Genomic DNA, 19140 nt, shown 5'->3' with positions numbered 1-19140 from the left:
ATCCTGAAGTCTATTCTGTTAAAAATTCAAATTTCAAAACAGTGGCTAACATTTACTGAGCACTCACTGTATCAGGCACTTCCTTAAAACGTATTAACATTTAATTCTTATGATAATTCTCAGTGGTATATATTGATATTGTTACCAGAGCCAACATGCATCCCTTCTTGGGAGCTAAATAAAATAGCACCAGAAGTAGTTGTCTCACAGAGCAGAAATTTTATTTGTGGCATGCAGCAAAGAAAATGTAGACCATAGGGAATAATTTCACAAAGCTATGGCTCCCCTAGCATGGCGAGGTGGGTACCTTTATTTGGAGTAGGGAGTGAATATTCAAACAGGAAGTTTCACCGTAGCATGTGGGGGTAGGCACAAGCTTGCACATGTGTAGTTTGAAATCATGCTTTTACGTACATTGCATGATCTAAGAATGGCTGCTTCGCCTCTCCCAGAGGAGGGGAATTTATGATGTTAAAGAGGGCAGGTTACTTTGGTACAACTCTCAGCCTATCCATGCAGGTGCCAGTCTTATGGTTGTGTTCTGGGCCAGCCTGATCTGGTTCAGCACAGCTGGGTCATGGGGGTTGTCGCTTAGAGCTTCTCCCTGGAACATAACTGAAAACTGCATAAGCTCAAGGCCCCAAGGTGTTAGATAAAGGAACACGTGCACTTTGCAAGACGGCAAGAGTGTTAGGTCAAACATAAAAGTTAGATTTTTTGTGTGTGAGTGTGAGGAAGATTGGCCCTGAGCTAACATCTATTGCCAATCTTCCTCTTTTTTTCTTGAGGAAGATTGTCCCTAAGCTAACATTTGTGCCAGTCTTCCTCTGTTTTGCATGTGGGACACCTCCACAGCATGGCTTGTTGAGCCGTGTGTACGTCCACACCCAGGATTTGAACCTGAAAACCCAGGTCTGCTGAAGCAGGCTGTGTGAACTTAACCACTACACGGTCAGACTGGCCCCCAAAGTTACATTTTTAAGCAGGTCAAAAGAAACAGGTTAGGGTCCATGACTGGTGACAAAATCTTTTTTACTTTAATGTTGAAGAAATGAGGTCCATCCAGGTTAAATAACTTTCTTGAAGTCTTCCAGCTAAAAAGCATAGGAACTGGAACGAAAATCCAGGCGCTCTAATTTCAGAGCACATACATGTAACCAGCACAACAGAGTTTAGATTTTATTCTGCCCTAAACATCTTTTGAAACATTATTTGTTGTCTCTCTCTTTGTATTATAGATTCCATAAAAAATCAACATGTAGTGGTATCAAGATGTATGGAGAACAGTAACATAGTAACTTGGCTACATTTGTTTTATCTCATTACTATTAAACCTTTACTCAGTAAACAGACCATTATTTGAAGAGGATGTTAGTGATTGTAATCACTATTCCCAGATAAAACATGTGCCTGGAAAAATTGCTACTTAAACATCAGTTCTCTCTGCCTGACACATAAATGAATACTCTTCCTTGCCGTTTATAATTCCTAGTGCTCTCTAAAATTCCTCCTCTTAAGCTAACACTGTGACAAGCCATTCTCTGATTGCTGCACTAGAAGTTGAACTACTCTCAGTGAGGTTGCCCAGGAGCCTTGAGATAATACACATATTTTGAAATCAGAGTTCCATTACTTCTTGAGTTATCTCTTTTGCCAAGGTGACTTATGGCAACCCTTTTTCAGCTCAACCTGAAAACAAGAGCAAGGTTGTCTCACAGTGGTCTGTTTTCTCTGTTGTCTTCCCAAAGGAAAGAACTCATTATACAGATCTTTTCTCTACATTCCAGGATACTCTTCTCCTTCCTGCTTAGTTGTCAAAACCAAGCGTTTCTTCAAGATCCACCTTATTTTTGGTTCAATAATATTTCTTAAACACAGACTCTATGCTAATAAAAAATGAATAAGAAGATGGTACCCATTTTAAAGGACTTAAGGGTTAATGTTTTTTCTTAGCAAAAAATTCTGCAACTAGTTCAGACCAAGTTGATCCAATTCACATTAAAATGTGAGTCCTGTTTGAACCTAAATAATATTTGAACACTTAGTCATATGTTTTCTTTAAAAAAAAATCTTGCGTATATTTGATTAATATTGGGTGGCCTAGACTATTCAATGCAACTATAAGCTTCTAAAGAGTGTGGACACCTTGTATCACATTGCTTTTATATTCTTTTGGCCATGTCCTTAAAAGTCGATTGAATAAATGATTATAGACCTTAATCTCTAAGTGACTGTAATCTTTCGTAGTCACTTAATTCAAACTTTTCTTCAGGATTCTTCAAGTAAAAGATTAGAGTCATGTGAATAAGGTTAATACAAATTATGGTAAAGTATAACTTTGCTGTTGAAAAAGGACTTTCACCTATCTGTTTTCATTTGTGATAAACAAAAGTTCTGTGAGGCAAATAGGGTATAATGATCAGTGTTTACTTCCTGGTATTTGTGGTGGTGAAAGGAGATAAAAGTGCTTTGAAATGAAATCTCTAAAATTATGAAAAGTATCATTATGTTATTCCTACTAAGGATAAAACATTTCTTTGCAATTGAGGCACCTAACTCTCATTATAACAATTTCCGTGGATATCGTTTGTGGGAAGAGTTCAGGGTGGTACGACATAGAAGGTGCTGGGAAGTGAAGAACAGTGCAGTGTTTCGTGGAAAGATACAAGGAAGAGAATGTCATCATAAGAAATATTTCTAGAGACTGCTCCTTTGAGCAGTAAATCCACATGAATCCGAATTTCCGTGTCTTTCTTTTCTCTTAAAAAAGGGAAAGTTCTCAGTAATCAGAATATTATGTTAGCACTTTCCCCTTTCTCCTTTTTTTTTGGCAGGGGAAAATGAAGAGAAGGTGTTAAATTTGGCAGTATATATGTGTATATATATATGGTCTTCATACAAGCAGATAGACCTTTATTTGAAAGAGCCATTAACACTTACACAGTGAAAAAAATCCAAAATGCCAGAGCATTTTAAAACAGGCATATTATAAATAAAATCCATCATACTCTTCAGTGTAAGTTTGCAGGAATATACTGATTCACCAGTAGCATCCAACCCCACGTGGAAATGGGAAAATAAAAAATGTCCTTCTAATGAATCAAAACAGAGATATGTAAAGTCACCTTAAAGAAATAAAAAACCTATTTCTGTTTCTAGGCCAAAATGTATCCAATTAAGTTAGAAGATGGCAACTAGAGGAAACATTGGTCAATAGAAGCAAGGAGAGGAGAGAGTGGGAAATGTCGATGTGGCATCTCCTGAGGAGCCATCTAGTCTAATCACCACCTTTAATACATGAGGAACTTGAAACCCAAAGAGAAAAAATGATTCTTGCCCAAGGACAACAGAATCACATCTGAACCAGGACTAAAAATCAGGACTCCTACATACACACTAGGTCTCTAGATTATAGAGCCAACACATTTCCCCGTACTTTTTCTCCGAAAGCAACAGTTTCTAGGCAATAGAGAAGTAGAAGAGGTTTAGTTGGTTGGGTTTTTCTTTTTTTTTTTTTTTCCATGCTGGTGTCAATGGTTAGGAAGATTGTCATGTCAGCCTAGTGTTTTGATTTTATATCTTCCCTTGGAAGAAACATTATCTTTGCATGTTTAAGTGAATTGCACACAAAGAGAATTAATGTCAAAGATTTAAACACAGGTCTTTTCAACAACTTGCACAGTGCTGCTTCAAAAACATATAAGAGAAAGGAGTCCACGTGACTTAGAGAAAAGCTGTCTTTTGAAAAAGTTGCTACAAATTTTATGCCATACTTTTCAGGAATTATCTCCTTTCACTTCATAATTGCTGCTAGCAGTGGCCAAGCTAACTATTAAATAGTGTCTCTGACCTTACGCACTGTTCCATCATTCTGTAAAGTACATAGACGGTTTTTTCCCCAGAAATAGAAATGCTTCTGATACTATGTTGAAAGGCATTATTAGTGAAATTAGAATATGATAGCAAACTGCAGATGGTAAAAGATTACTTCCTGGCAGAGAATAAATCCAAGTGCATTTTATGCTAAGTGAATGTGATTATCCATAAACTGTGATAGTGGTGATCAATTCAAGAATGGAGAACTGTGATCAGGCCCCTGCTGCAAACTATATGTCTTAATCAGATCAAGATAAAATCATAGATTAAACATTGAGAAAAAAAGTTTAAATCATCCTACAATGAATTGGTCTATGCTACATTATAAAATCATATGAATTTTCATAGTTGCTGTAATAGATCATACAAATAGCCATTTTACTTCATTTAAAAACCAAACTGAATTCTTCTGCTTAATTTAAAATCATCTAAACCGTGTATAGTATTAAAAGGCTATTTTAGTCAAATAAATTTTCAAGCACTTTTAAAATGAATGTTTACAGACTGAAGAGAGAACAGACTGCATTTGACACATTACTCCTGTAAAAGCAGCCATGGAGAATATTGTTTCTAAACATAAATTAAATGTTCTAATCTATTACATATTATATTGTATCCATGCTTTCAAGAAATATTTACTGAGGTCTTCTATATGCCAAGAACGTCTGAGTTAAAACAAATTCACAACATCTCTGGTTTCATGGAGCTTACATATGCTAGACCCATGACAAAGGAACATCAATATTTCTAAATAGCGCATATAGGGAATGCTAAACAACACTTTTGTTATGAAGGACAGGTTCTTCTCATTGCCCTTTTCACTGTTGTCAACTCCACCTAGGGTTCTTCTTTATCAGCAGAGGTACACTGCTTCCGTGAAACAGGCAGACTTTAAGTAACAAAGTGAAATATTAAGGCTAAAATGCCATTTGCGGTGTAAGTAAGCAACCTTACACCATGTTCACTTTGAAGAGTAGATTGCAACTATACTGTTTATTCACTTTTCCATTCACTCACCATATATTCATTGAATGCCTACATTAGACCAGTCTCTGTTTAGGTTTTGGGCATAAAGCATTGAGCAAAATAGACAAAGCTCCTGCTCTGATGTAGCTTCTGTTTTTGTGGGGAAGAAAAAGTGAACATATGGAAACAAACACATACATGGTCAGACGATGATAAAGGTTAAGGAAAAATAAAGTAGGGTCATGAGATAGGGAGTAACAGGGATGCTATTGAGAGAGGGCCTAGCATGAGGAAATAAAGTGAAGGAATATATAGGTAAAAAGCACTGCAAGCAGAAGAAATACAGAAAAAAAGAGGCCGCACAGAAAAGCAATGAGACCAGTGTGGCTGGAGCAGAATGAGCAAGGTTGAGGGTGATAGTTTAGGTCAGAGTTGTGGCCAAGCAAGAGCTTACGGAGGATCTATAGGCCGTGATAAGAATATTTCCATGAAGAGAAATGATTTCTTTTCATATAATGTGTGAGCCTGAATGACATTGCTGTCAAGAAATAAAATATTAGTAAAAGAGATAAAATTATTCATGGTGATATTCAAGAACAGGGCACTCTTTCTAATCAAAAGTACTTAAAGTCTATCTAAGCGTAACTAACAAACTGTGATTGAGTTTGTAAGGTGCAAGTTCCTTTGTCCCAAATAAGCATTGGAGAAGATAGGTCTGATCCAGAAGTTGTTAGTGCCATCCAGTCAATTCTGACTTCTAGCAACCCTGTGTACAGCAGAGCAGAAACCTACCCAGTCTTTTTGCACCATTCTCTCACCTTCCAGCACCATATCAGACAATGCTCATTCATAGGGTTTTCATGGTCAGTTTTTTTTGGAAGTAGGTAGCCAGGTCCTTCTTCCTGGTCTCTTAGTCTGGAAGCTCTGCTGAAATCTGTCCACCACGGGTGACCCTGCTAGTATTTGAAATACCGGTGGCATACCTTTCAGCTTCGCAGTAACATGCAGCCACCACAGTACAACAACTGATAGACAGGTGGTGTGGTTCCCTGACTGGAAAATAAACCTGAACTTGATGGGTGAGAGTGCTGAATCTTAACCACTAGACCATCAGGGCTGGCTAATCCAGAAGACTGGCATGTAAACAGATAATTACAGTGCAGTGGCACTTACAAAATAGTATAGGAATAATCAAGGAGTGGCTGAACTTCCACCTTTGCTTAGAATGTAAAAAGGTGCAAAGAAAGTCATTCCCACCCTAAAAAATGAGAAAATGCCAAATAATCTTCAAAATCATAACATTTTTCATGTCATAGTTTTTTTCAAAGTAACCAAGGAAACCAAAATCCAAAGAAGGACAAGCTCCTTCAAGGAGAGACAAGACACATAAACAATATGGCCTTTGACAGAATATCAGAGAAATATGTTACTGAATTCCACACAGTGTAGAAGGAATCACTTAGAATTTTTATCAATTTGTAAAGGCCACGTGTGAGCTACTGCATTTGTGTGGAATAGCTATGGATCGCAGACACAAAGGGAATTCATACTTATTTGTAGGCTATTGCCATTGTCCTGCTCTGAGTGCTCATAAGAAGGTTGGGGACAGGAGGATCTCAGATAGAGCTTCCCTCAGTGGTACAGCCATGCTGTAGGTGCTGGGTGGCTGTTGGGGAGCAGGCATAATCCTTTACCCATTTAGCCAGCCTTTATCACCTACAAAGTAAAAATCTTAAGGTGCTGATAGAGAGGCAAGAAATCTTCTTACCTGTGGGGTGTTTGCTCAGATCCATTACTGCTGGTGAAAGAGTCAAAACAAAAGTCCTCTATTCCTGGGGGAGAGGTAGGAAACCATCCTGAGTCCAAGATCTTTTACAGATATCAAGCAGGGGTCTACTAACTCTACGAAGCAGGGAACTCTCTCCTGATCCAGCACCAAAGATAAAGGGTAGTGTTTGGCTCTCAGAGATGAGGGGCAGCAACACTGAGAAAGGTCCACCTTCTAGGTTCAGGTGCACAGAGCCTGCCAGAGACCAAGGCTGAACCAGGACAGCGGAGAACCTAGTGCTAAGTAGCATACAGCAGTCTACCACAGTGAATGGATCCAAGACATGAAGGGATGTGTGCTGTGGTGCATCTGGGAAGGGACAGCTGAAAGCTGAGGGAGAAGCGGGAAACTGAAGAAAACCTTCTGGCAACGCAGGCCTCATCCTAAGTACAAAATAATGGCAAGCTACTGTAGAGGAATTTGAAGCTGATGGTGCATTGCAAATAGTGATGACAATGACAACAAAAAACACATATCCAGATCAATTCCTGACTAGATTGACTCACCTCCATGCTAAAAGCCTGATAGAAGGAGAAGTGCACCAATATATTCTATTTACCTCAGTCTCTAAAATTGTTTACCTCAGTCTCTAGCAATCCATCTAAAATTATGAGACACATACAGAAATGCAAGAAAAATCTATCCGTTTTCAAAAAGAAAAGTCAGCAACAGAAATAGACTGAGCTATATCCCAGATGTTGGAACTATCAAACAGAAACTACAACAATAGCTCTGGTTAAATATGTTAGCAGGGAAGGTGAATAACATAAGTGAATAATAGGTAGAATTTAGCTGAAAGAGGAGAAACTAAAGCAGTACACAAAGGGAAATTTATAGGACTAAATAGCTATATTAGAAAAAAAGAAAGGTCTAAAATTGATGATCACAGCTTCCCCCTTAGAAAAACAAAAGAGCAAACTAAACTCAAATTAAGCAGAAGAAAGGAAATTATAAAGATCAGAGTGGAAATCAAAGAAATGTAAAACAAAAAGCAATAAAGAAAATCAATGAAACTAAAAGCTGTTTCTTTGAGAAAATTAATAAAATTGATAAACCTCTAGCCAGACTGATCAGGAAAAAAAGAGAAATGATACAAATTACCAGTATCTGGAATGAGAAAGGCAAAATCACTACAGATTCCACAAATATTAAAAGAATTACGAGGGATTATTATAAAAGCCTTTATGCCCATAAGTTTGACAATTTAGATAAAAAGGGCAAATTTCTTGAAAGACATAAACTACCCAAGTTCACTGGAAAGGAATAGATAAGCTGAATATCCCTTTATTTAGTGGAACGTGCGACCTTAACCGCTGCACCACCCGGTCAGCCCCCCTTTATCTATTTTTTAAATTGATTTTATAGTTAAAAACTTTCTTACAAATGAAACTCCGCTACCAGAAAGGTTTACCAGTAAATTCTACCAAACATTTAAGAGAGAAATAACACTAATTATATACAATCTCTTCCAGAAAACTGAATAGATGTAGTTACATTCCAGCTTATTTACTGAGGCCAGCATTATCCATGCAAGGATAGTTTAACATTCAGAAATCAATCAATGTAATTATTCATATCAGGAGACTAAGAAAAAAATCCATGAAATTGTTTCATAGATGCAGAAAAAGCTTTCGACAAAATCCAACATTCATCCCTGATGAAAACTTACAGCAAACTAGAAATAGAAGGAAACTTCCTCAACTTCATAGAGAGCGTGGTCAAAAAAATCTTACAGGTTGCTTCATATTTAATTGTCAAACACTGAATGTTTTCCCCTTAAGATCAGAACAAGGGAAGGGTGGCTGCTCTTACTATTTATATTCAACATTGTGCTGGTGATAGCCAATGCAATAAAGCATGAAAGGGAAATAAAAAGCATACAGATTGGAAAGGAAGACGTACAATTGCCTTTATCTGAAGATGATGTGATGGTCTATGTAGAAAATCCTACAGAATCTACAAAAAGGAAACTAGAACTAACAAGTGAATTTGATAAGACTTCATTATACAAAATCAATATGCAACAATCTGATGTGTTTCTACATTCTAGCAATGAAAAGTTGGAAATTAAAAATACCATTTACAATAAAATATAAATATACAAAGCACTTAGTAATAAATATGACAAAATAAATACAAGGCATATTCACTGTATACTACAAAATATTGCTTAGAAAAATTTAAAAAGACTGAATTAAATGAAGATATATAGCATGTTCCTGAATCAAAAGACTCAGTATCATTAAGAGGCCAAAAACGGTACTTTGTATAAGCACCTAGGCTGCTGAAAAAATAATATAGTTGAAGTATAAATAGCATGGTGGTAGGTGAGTGTGTGGAATGCCAGGAATTTGTGATGGCAAGGAAAATGAGCTGGAGGTGAACATGAAAATGTAGGTTGGGGCCAGGTCATCAAGGGTTTTGTATGCCGTGCTAAGAGTTTGGGCTTTTTCTTGCAGTAGTTGGAAGTCATTGACAGCTTTATCTGTTTTTAAGCTTTAATTTTGGAGTAACTATAGATTTATAGAGCAATGGCAAAAATAGTGCAGAGTTCTTTTATATTCCTCACCCCACTTCCCCTAATATTAACATCTTACATAACCATATTATATCATAACCAATGATCAAGAACAGTCAATTAACGTTGGTACAATATTATTAACTGAACTACAAATCTTATTCAAAATTCACCAATTTCTTTAATAACTTTTTCTGTTCCAGGGTCTTATCCAGGATCCCATATTGGATTTAGTTGTCATTTCTCCGTAGTTCCTCCACTCTATAATCATTCCTTTTATGGCTTTTAAAACATGTAAATAATGAGATTGTTAAGAAATAGATATCTTGTCTACAATGTAGATGATTGAAGAAAGGTTAAGCGGGGACTATGTAAGCACACTAGCATGGAGACAGTTTTAGTAATTGGATTAGTGATGATATAGATTGAACTAAGGAACTGGCAGTGAATATTTCAAGAACAGAATAGTTTTGAGAGACATTTAGTAGGTAGAATTAACATTATGTGTTAACCAACGTTGATGTGAAGGAGTACAGGGAATATGAGAAAGGAAATAATTGAAGATGACTTCTGAGTTTTGGCTTTGATATTCTGGATAAATGGTAATAACTGAGAGAGTAGTGTAAAATATTAGTTCTTTGTCATTCTCTGTTTTCTTCTTGCACAAACATAAACACACAGCTCCTTATATCTTCTTATCAAGTTCTTATTCATATTTCTACAAGGTGTAATTTGCTTTAATATATTAAATATTCTGTCACTCCTCTTGAAGGAATCAGTCCTAAATCCAGGGTGTACCATATTGTAAAAGAATAATAATTTTAATGACTAGAATTTCTGTAAAATGATGGAAAAAGTTTTGAAGACAGACATATAATATGATGTGGAGCCATTCTTGTCACAAATATGTTTAATCTTCACTTTTTGCTAGCTAAGATTGTACAGATAAAGATAAAATTTTACCTTTATTTACAAAATATAGCATTCTGCACTCACCTGGTTTCCTAAATTCGTATTGCTGTATTTTCTATCAGCTGATGATCAACTATGAGGTATAGGATGGGAAAGATGTTGTTTTAGATAAACTGATCCTTTTATAGGTAAGTCTGTAGGCTGTGGGAAACATGGTATGAAACATAATATTCCTGAAAGTAAAAGATTAACAAATTTGATTGTATATTTAAAACTATAAATATAAAATAAATATAAAAAGTTTATATTTAAATTATATATAAATTTCAAATACAAGAAGTAAATAGGCAGATATTTAACATATAAATAACAGATAAAGGGTTGATATTGAAAAATATGTAAAGCTCTTTGAATTAACAACAAAAAGACAAACAAACCCAGTCAAACTTCTCCCCCCCACCTTTTTGGTGAGGAAGATTGGCCCTGGGCTAACACCTGTTGCCAATCTTCTTCCTTTTTGGTGAGGAAAAGTGGCCCTGAGCTAACGTCTGTGCCAGTCTTCCTCTATTTTGTGTATGGGATGCCTCCACAGCATGTCTTGATGTGTGATGTGTAGTTCCATGCCCGGGATCCAATCCCACGAACCCCAGACTGCCAAAGCAGAGTGCATGAACTTAACTACCACACTACTGAGCCAGCCCCAAGATCATATTCTTTGACTTCCCCTCCATCTTCATCTTGTACCACTCTCCAGCATGGTCTCTGCACTCCAGCTACCTGGCTCCTCTTTCTCCTTCTCAGGTATTCCAAGATCTTTCTGCCACAAGATCTTTGCACATTCTATTTCTTCTGTTTGGAAGTATTTTCATCACCCTTTTTCATCAAGTTAACTTCTCTTCACTTAACTAGCTTCTATTTATCCTTCAGATTGCAGCTCCAGATTCACTTCTGCATAAAAGGCTTCCCCAACCCACACTCCAGGGAAAATGATTTGGGGCCGTCATAGAATAATGAATGACTCTTTTGGGCCTAGCGGCTACTCAGCACATGATTACACATTCACGTGACTATCTTCTGTCTCTCTCATTACACACTTGCCTATTCTTGGATCTACCTTGCATGCTATCTGGCACTTGCCTGTTATAGTATACACGTTTTACATATGTAACATATAGATGTATATGCAAATAAATAAATGTGTTCATTGCATAATTGTTGCTAACATTAAAAAGGGAGGAGACTAATCTGACTTTACATACATAGGAGGCAATGAAAATATATAATCAAAAAATTGTAAAGTAAATATCATAAAATCTATGTTCCAGCCTTGTCTCCACTACTTATTAGAATGTAAGAATGAGCTTCAAATTAGTGTTCAATAAATGAGAATAGGAATTTACCCAATATAGCCATGCTGATAAAATGACAAAATGCATATAAAAATATTCTTGTAAATTCCAAACAGCTATAAAGTAATGCTTAGTCATCATTTTTATCATTTTTATCACATCATTGTTGGTAGAGCCACTATAAGGCTTGATTGAAAGTACAGTCAATACTTTGTTGGTTCTTCTCAGTAGCTTTTTTCACCCTTGTTGAAATTTTCTGAATATACTCTTTTTGTTTGGAGCTGAAACTAGATGGAAGTAGTGCCTTAATCTCAACCGGAAAAGAAAAGAGAGACTGGTATTAAAAGCATTATTATCCTTTTCTCTTTTACATCCAGGAGGCTGAAATTTCCTGAATCTTGTAGTACGAGAGAGTTAAATGACTTCCAGTTTTTATATTGGTCTTTATGTTTAAAATAGTGATTTTATAGTTCTCTCTGGCCCAGGCATTGAAGTCTGGGCCAGGTTTGAAACCCAACTCTGCCATTTACTAACGCTATGAATTTGGACCAAAAAAAAAAATGCATTTAATTTCACTGAGCCAGTTTTCTTATTTGAAAATGAGAATAATAATAGCTTTTCTACACTGGGTTGTTATGAAATATAAATGGAAAAATAAAGTGACTTATAATAGGTGCTAGGTTAAATGTTTAGTTCATCTCAAGCTTAGATCACGAATTATCACAAAAGGTTCATACTGGCTTTAGATGACTGAAAAAACAGTTGACTGATAATTGTTCAGTTGAGTTCATTTGATGACTGGTAATCAATCATTTTAGTTTCTCGTATTCTTTGTAGAAAGAAACTGTCTTAATTTTTTAAAATTATACTTAAATGAATTTTTTCTGTATTCTCACTTCCTAAGTAGATAATTATGATTAAATTGGACCTTGTAACACTATTTATATATAAAGCCCATCTTTATTTAAAAGAATTTCTTTCAAATGATTATACTTCTTGTCAAACCACATTGATGATGTATCAAATTAATCCCACCTTTTATATGCCACCTCTCGGATGGTTTCTGAAAATCATATTTGCAAAGAATACTAAACGTCTGGATAGGCTGAAAATGTTTTGTGTTACTATATTCTTACAAGTATAAAAGCAAAGGTCAGATAGCTTTTGGTGGATGAAAAAGGAAAAAGCAATTGTAAATACTATGCTTGTGATTCATTAATGAATTAAAAAGAAAAAAATTAGTTAAATTAAATTCAGCCATTGTAGAAAGAGTATAATCTTTCTCATCTTCCCTGGAAGCTCACCTTATTTTCCCACTTATAAGAGCTCACTAACCATAAAATTCAATATTGATTAATGAATTTTTCAGAAAGAATAATCTGTCATATTAAATATATTGTTCAATTTTTAAATATTCCCTGATTTCAGATATGATAATACAGAAATTACATACATTTTAGAATTATGGATATGTGGTATGTTTCATCTGAGTTGGAGGAACTTAAAGAATGAAGTCTTCTTAGTTTTTATTTGGAAATAAAAAGAAGATAAGGATCACCTTTTGGGGCACTATGATTCTTACTAACTTTGTGTATCTTCTTTTCCTATACCCCACCCCCACTCACAAACTAAGAGAATTAGAAAAATAAGGAAGTTCCACTCCCGGTTATGGTTATATTTTCAACAATATTACTGAAAAAAAAAGTAAAGGAAAATCAACAAATATTAGATGTTCTACAACAATCACATCAAAAAGCATTGTGGTTATAATCCACTAGATTAATGTTTTCCAGAAGGGGTTACACAACAGAACTACTTGGATAACATATGATCATGCAAATACATGACTACTAGCTTGGAATGAATAAGGTAGATCTTCTAGGAGTGGGCTAAGTCATCTGCATTTTTTAAAATCTCCACTTTGAATTCTGACACAGGGGAGATTTTGGAAACACTATGGTGAATAGGTTAGGGGATCTTTGAGGATAGAACCTACCATATACATTCTCTGATCTCCAAAGAAGTTTCTGGCACATGGTTGAAAGCTGATAAATGTGTGTTGAAGAACAAGTGTATTAATGGAATATGCTAAAGTTCTGATGTAACTTAAAATCATTGGCAGAGGTTATATTAGGAAAAACTGGTCGATACAAATAAGTCAGAAAAATATTACAGGGAATAAATGTATTCAAAAAGTGTATTCAAAATTCGGATGGGCTATCCAAATATATTTCACTGAGTTCTCACTGAGTATTCACTAAAAAGTAATCAATTTCAAGACTCTTTATAGGTTTTATTTTACTTAGTAAGAAAAAGAAGACAAACTGATTAGTTTCAGAAATGAAAAAAGAAAGTGTACATAAACATCATGTAACTTAAATTTATACCTTTATACATAGAACTTTATTTCCATAACTTTTGAATGACCATAAAAGGTGAAAGTGTTGATGATTGCCATTGCTATTGAAAAAAAAAAAAAAACAGAAAAGAAAGAGAGAATGAAAGAAAAAGAAAGAAAGGTATGCTTTCAGTAACTAGTGCAGGCTCCTAACATCTTTAATAGTGTTGATAGGTCAAACAGCTGGAGTCACAAAACCAGCAAGCCGTTCAGTATGCTCTATATGTTTCGAGGTGTGTGTGTACATGCCTACACAATTTAAATAAGTCACGGGGGTTGAAATAATAGTGGGAAAGAAGTATGCCACTGAGAAGTCCTTGGCTTGGATTCTTGTAATAAAAATGTGGCAGATACCCACAAAAACATACTCTTATCTTCCAAATTCAGTTTCACACTATATCTAATGAACTGCAGTATGCATGGTATGGAACTCTAAAGAATGCAGTCTTCCAACAGTCAAGAATGGAAGTCTTGTAGAAAAAGGTGTTCTGCTTCACTAAGCTCTGTTTCTGTTCTTGGTGTAGCTCTTTATCTCCTCAACTCTCTCTTCTGCCGTAGTGAGGTATAGTCTCTTTTTCATACTAATCTTTATACAGATTATACCAAGTGCACTTTATATGGGGCCCTGTGAAGGGTCGATGTCCAGAGCAAATCAATCTGCATCTTCTCTGCTTCAACCAACATTTTATATTGGTAAAATAGGGCAAAATGGGCATCAAATATAGCCTTGATAGGTTACCTTGCAGACCCATTCTTATATGTGCCCGACCTGGGTTGCGTTTTGAGTCAATCAGTCGCAGTCTGTTTTAGATGTGTGATCCCTTCCTTTTCTCTTTAGTGGGACTGCCTCTTTTTACCAAACCTGACAATAGACAATAGACAATCTCCAGTTGAGCTTTCTCTTATGGAGAACTCCATCTGTTCTTTGCCATGCAAAACTTTAAGGTTACAAATATTGTTTGCTTGCCCTGGTGAAAAAGATATTGAACAATGAATTAGAGACCTGGGTCTTTTTTTTTCAATGGAGGAGTGTGTGCTTTCTTGACAGCTGTGAACAAGAGAAGGTTGGGCACTATAAGAGAGAAGTATGTCTATGACTTGCAGGTTACTCTTCTCCCAGTCTCTTCCTATGAGAAACCTAACGCAATGATTTTGGCACTCCGAGTCTCAGAATCTTTCTCAAAATAGTGTTCCAGGATGCCAACTTAACAACCAGTTATGACTGGCATAGCAGTTAAAGCTGATTTTTCCATCCCTGGACTACATGATCTTTAAATTACCTTTCAGATCTAATATTATATTGTTTTCTGATTGCAATTTTTGATGATTCCTATTTTGATTTTATAGAGAAATTTCAGTTATCCTTGCTAATATGTAGAGCAGGATGGATAATACCAAATAGTAGATAATTTTAAAATGGTACATTTGCTTATATAATAAGAATTATTTCTAGTATCTGCTTAGTTTGTCTTCTTACTAACAGAGGCTGACAGGAAATAACATAGATGGTTGGAGGAAATCACAGAATATTTACTAAAGCAATTGTATCTGCTAAATAATGATTAATATATGATTCTTCAGAGTCTATCTTTCCCAATCTGAAGATTAAAATAATTTTCATATATTTTTATATGTGACAGAATATAATACCAAAACTGAATTTTTCCATCTTTTATATTTATAATTTTGTAACTTTTGTGGTAGATTTATACAAAATCTTATATTTGTTTGATCATCTTTAATTACTGTAATCTAAAGATTGAATTCAACTGTGTATATCTTAAGGCACTCCTCTTATTTTGATCTTAAATGCTAAATGAGCCAAGCTTTTAAACAAAATCTTTTTTTAAAGTGAATTTCTATTTGCTTATATAAATCAGCAATGGCCTTACTTACCACAATAAGGAAACAAACTTTTGACCAGTGTTTTTTCATAAATTCATTCAAAGTATAACTATAAATTCATACTGCTTTCTATAAGTGTTAAATTCACGAACATGAGTAGGCTCTATGATTTTTACTGAAACATCAACCTCAATCTGTTACAGTCTAAGAAGCATTCATCCCTGATGTTATCTTTCACATTTATTTGAAATCATATAATGTCTCTCATGCTTGAAAATTGTGTCTCTAATAATTAGTAATTTATTTTGCATCTATTGGTTGGCTTTACATTAATCATAATAAATTTATTTGATGCTTATATACGTGTCGTTAGAATAGTACTTTTAAACTTGCACTTTGTCAGCCTTCATTAACTGGCAAATTAATTACATGGAGGTACTTATCTAAGTTGTCCTTTGAATTTTTCAAGCATTATGTAAAACAATCTATAACAAAGTCTGATAGTGAGAATGCTATACCTAGAATGCCTAAAATCTAGAATAAAGACTGGGTCGATTATAATAACTGACCTTCTCAAATGGAATTAATTTTATCTTATTCCTTCTGAATTTACTTTTGGTTTTATTTCTAATATCTTTCCTTCAAAGATTGGCATTCTGAGATATCACTTCTTAACTCTTTTTTTCTGTATATGCTGTGTCTTTACTTATAATTTATATTTGATCTGTTTTCAAATATGTTTTGAAGTAAGCATATATGCATATGCAGGATAGTTACAATGAAATTAAAACAGAGATAATCAATCATATAGTAGAAATTAGAAATTGTTCAGCTAGAAACCAGAATGAAGTAGTAGCTGAAATTTAGTATTTGATTTGACCAGGAGTTTTCTGATTGTCAAGGAAAAGAACAAAAATATTTTCATTTCTCTAGTTTAATAAAGGAGGCAAAATGTCATCAAAGTTTTAGCTACCCGAATGGCTGTTTTCTGTGGCCAGAAATGCTTTCCTCAAACCTTTTGTCGCATATTATCTCCTTTTTGAAAACCTTGTATTATATACTCAATAAAGAATTATCTTTTCTCTGAATTATACATTGATAATTATAAAAGTATAGCTATCACTAATGAATGCTTACCATGTGAGAGGCAAATGACAGATACTGAATTCTCTCCAGTGCTTGCAATCATCCTGCAAGCTGCATGCTATTTTACCCTGTCTACAGATGAAAAAACTGAGACCGAGAGAAGCTAACCCATTTGCACATGGTCAGCTAGCTGATAAGGGCAGAATTCTTGACCTGAAATCCAACAGTACCTTATAATTTGAGTATCTCCTCATGTAGAATGTACCTTTTAAAAAAATTTCCATAGTTGATGTAATAATTCCATAAGATTTATTCACTGCTCCACAAAAAGAGAAAATCTAGGAAACCCATTGACATTTGCATGTTATTGTGCTTTTTTGCAGCCTGTGAACTTATGAATCAGGGCATCTTGGCCCTGGTCAGCTCCATTGGCTGCACGTCCGCGGGGTCCCTCCAGTCTTTGGCAGACGCCATGCATATCCCTCACCTTTTCATTCAGCGCTCAACAGCTGGGACCCCAAGAAGTGGTTGTGGACTCACCAGGAGCAACAGGAATGATGACTACACTCTCTCTGTTCGGCCACCTGTCTACTTAAATGAGGTTATCCTGAGAGTGGTCACAGAATATGCCTGGCAGAAATTCATTATATTCTATGATAGTGAATATGGTAAGTATTTTGAGATTTGTGTGTTTTGTAAGCTCATATTTGCATAGCAAGCAACTTCATTAAATCTTGAAAAACTTCAAGGAGCTTACTCATTGTTATTTGTGGTTTTCTTCTCCTGTTATATTCTTCTTAGAAATCTAGCAGCAACAACAACAACAACAAAAATTTTAAGGCTGCAAGTTCAATCTTTCATATTAAATGCCTTTGAAGTCAATTTGAAAGTAAATACCTGTACATAATGCTCAGTTTATAAATGTTTCTAAAGAGAATCTGACTCCAATATATCTTGGTTTTTCAAATAATGAGAAGTCAGAAATACAATACTGTCCTTCTCCCCTTTCAGAAACATTTATATCCCTTATAATAATAAAAGACCATTTTGGGCAAATTCTGGAACACTGAAAAAAATTGTCTATTTCTATTTATTGGTTAAAAAAAATTATGACGTATCTTTCGTACACCAAGTGTGGACTTTAATATCTACTTAGTATTTAACTCTTTTGGGGTCACTGAAATCATGTTACTTTATAGTTAGCATGGCATATTGCCTGCAATATGAAATCTCACAAAAATTCTGAGTAGTATAGAGACAATTTATTTAACTTTTCAAGGTAAAACAAAGAAATTTCCCTAAATTCACCGTAATTTGAGGAAAAGAGACTTTGTCTTGGTATTTTTAATTGTATTATGTTAGGAAAAATAAGCAAAATAATGTTATTTTTGTTTAAATATTTTTTCCTGAATTAATCTACCTGTTTTCTGACTGATCCCAGAGGTGTTCAGATATAGTTTCTCTCTTATTTTTGTCATTAGGGGAAGTAGAGATAGATAGAATCAAATGAGAGAAAATAAACAGATCATGATAAAGAATATATATTTTGAAACCTGTATTTCCTTAGAGATTTACCTTAAGAAAGAGTCTCAGAAAATTTTTCCAGTCAGTATGGATGGGTCTAGTTTTAACATTTTTATTAAATAAAAAATCAAGAAGATTTCACCCTCTGTAGTGCGACTTATTTTTCTTAGCAAATAAGTAAATAAACATTTTCTAAAATAGTGTTTTTCTTGTTATAATCTACCCAGCATTATGAACAATATTGGACAACAGTTACATAAGAATGGGCCAGAAAGTGGCATCAATAGAGCTGAGCATAAACAGGTTGGGAGAAATCTGGGAAGCAACAAATATGAGCTCCCGTGGACTCCCAGGGAGGGAGAGCAAGTGGCAGTTACATTTAGCCCTAAATATTCAAAGATTGCATGGGGTTTTGGCAGCCAGAGTTGCATTAAACTTGATGGGTTGATTTCAGCCAAAAGTCTGTGGCACTCTGGAAGCACACTTCTTTGTCTCCAGGAAGGAAATCTTTATTTTTGTTGCTTAATTCATGTTATTTAGGGGTCACAGAACAAACACCAAGAGACTGAAATGAATAAAATAAATAAAAAGGAAATAAAAAATAATTGGCTCATCAGTAAAAGTAAGGATTGGATAGAAATCTGAAATCCACTGATAGGATTACTTAGTTACCTCTCCCTCTGGGAGTCGGCATGCTGACTGTGGTTTTGTCAGTTTTCTTCCAGGCAGATTATCTATGGTTTTCATAAACTTAAAGGACATTCTTATGACCTTTGCTCAAACATAAAATAATGAATTTTTAAACCCTAAATTTTTCTTTAAGGGAGGGAAACACTTT

The 19140-nt window shown here is 35.0% G+C and overlaps 1 protein-coding gene across 3 annotated transcripts in view; it reads left to right on the top strand.

The window, feature by feature from the left end:
* Nucleotides 1-19140, top strand: part of GRID2 (glutamate ionotropic receptor delta type subunit 2) — a 1392659-nt gene that overhangs the window by 682033 nt on the left and 691486 nt on the right. For all 3 annotated transcript variants that reach the window (XM_070505363.1, XM_070505362.1, XM_014838689.3), the window contains exon 3: nucleotides 17162-17446. In XM_070505363.1, the coding sequence (XP_070361464.1) occupies nucleotides 17162-17446 (285 nt within the window). The remainder of the gene's footprint in view (nucleotides 1-17161; nucleotides 17447-19140) is intronic.

The sequence above is a fragment of the Equus asinus genome, chromosome 3 (genome assembly GCF_041296235.1).
Source record: "Equus asinus isolate D_3611 breed Donkey chromosome 3, EquAss-T2T_v2, whole genome shotgun sequence".
NCBI lineage: Eukaryota > Metazoa > Chordata > Mammalia > Perissodactyla > Equidae > Equus > Equus asinus.
Note: the sequence above shows the minus strand (reverse complement) of the source record. Positions and strands in the feature narration are given on the sequence as shown.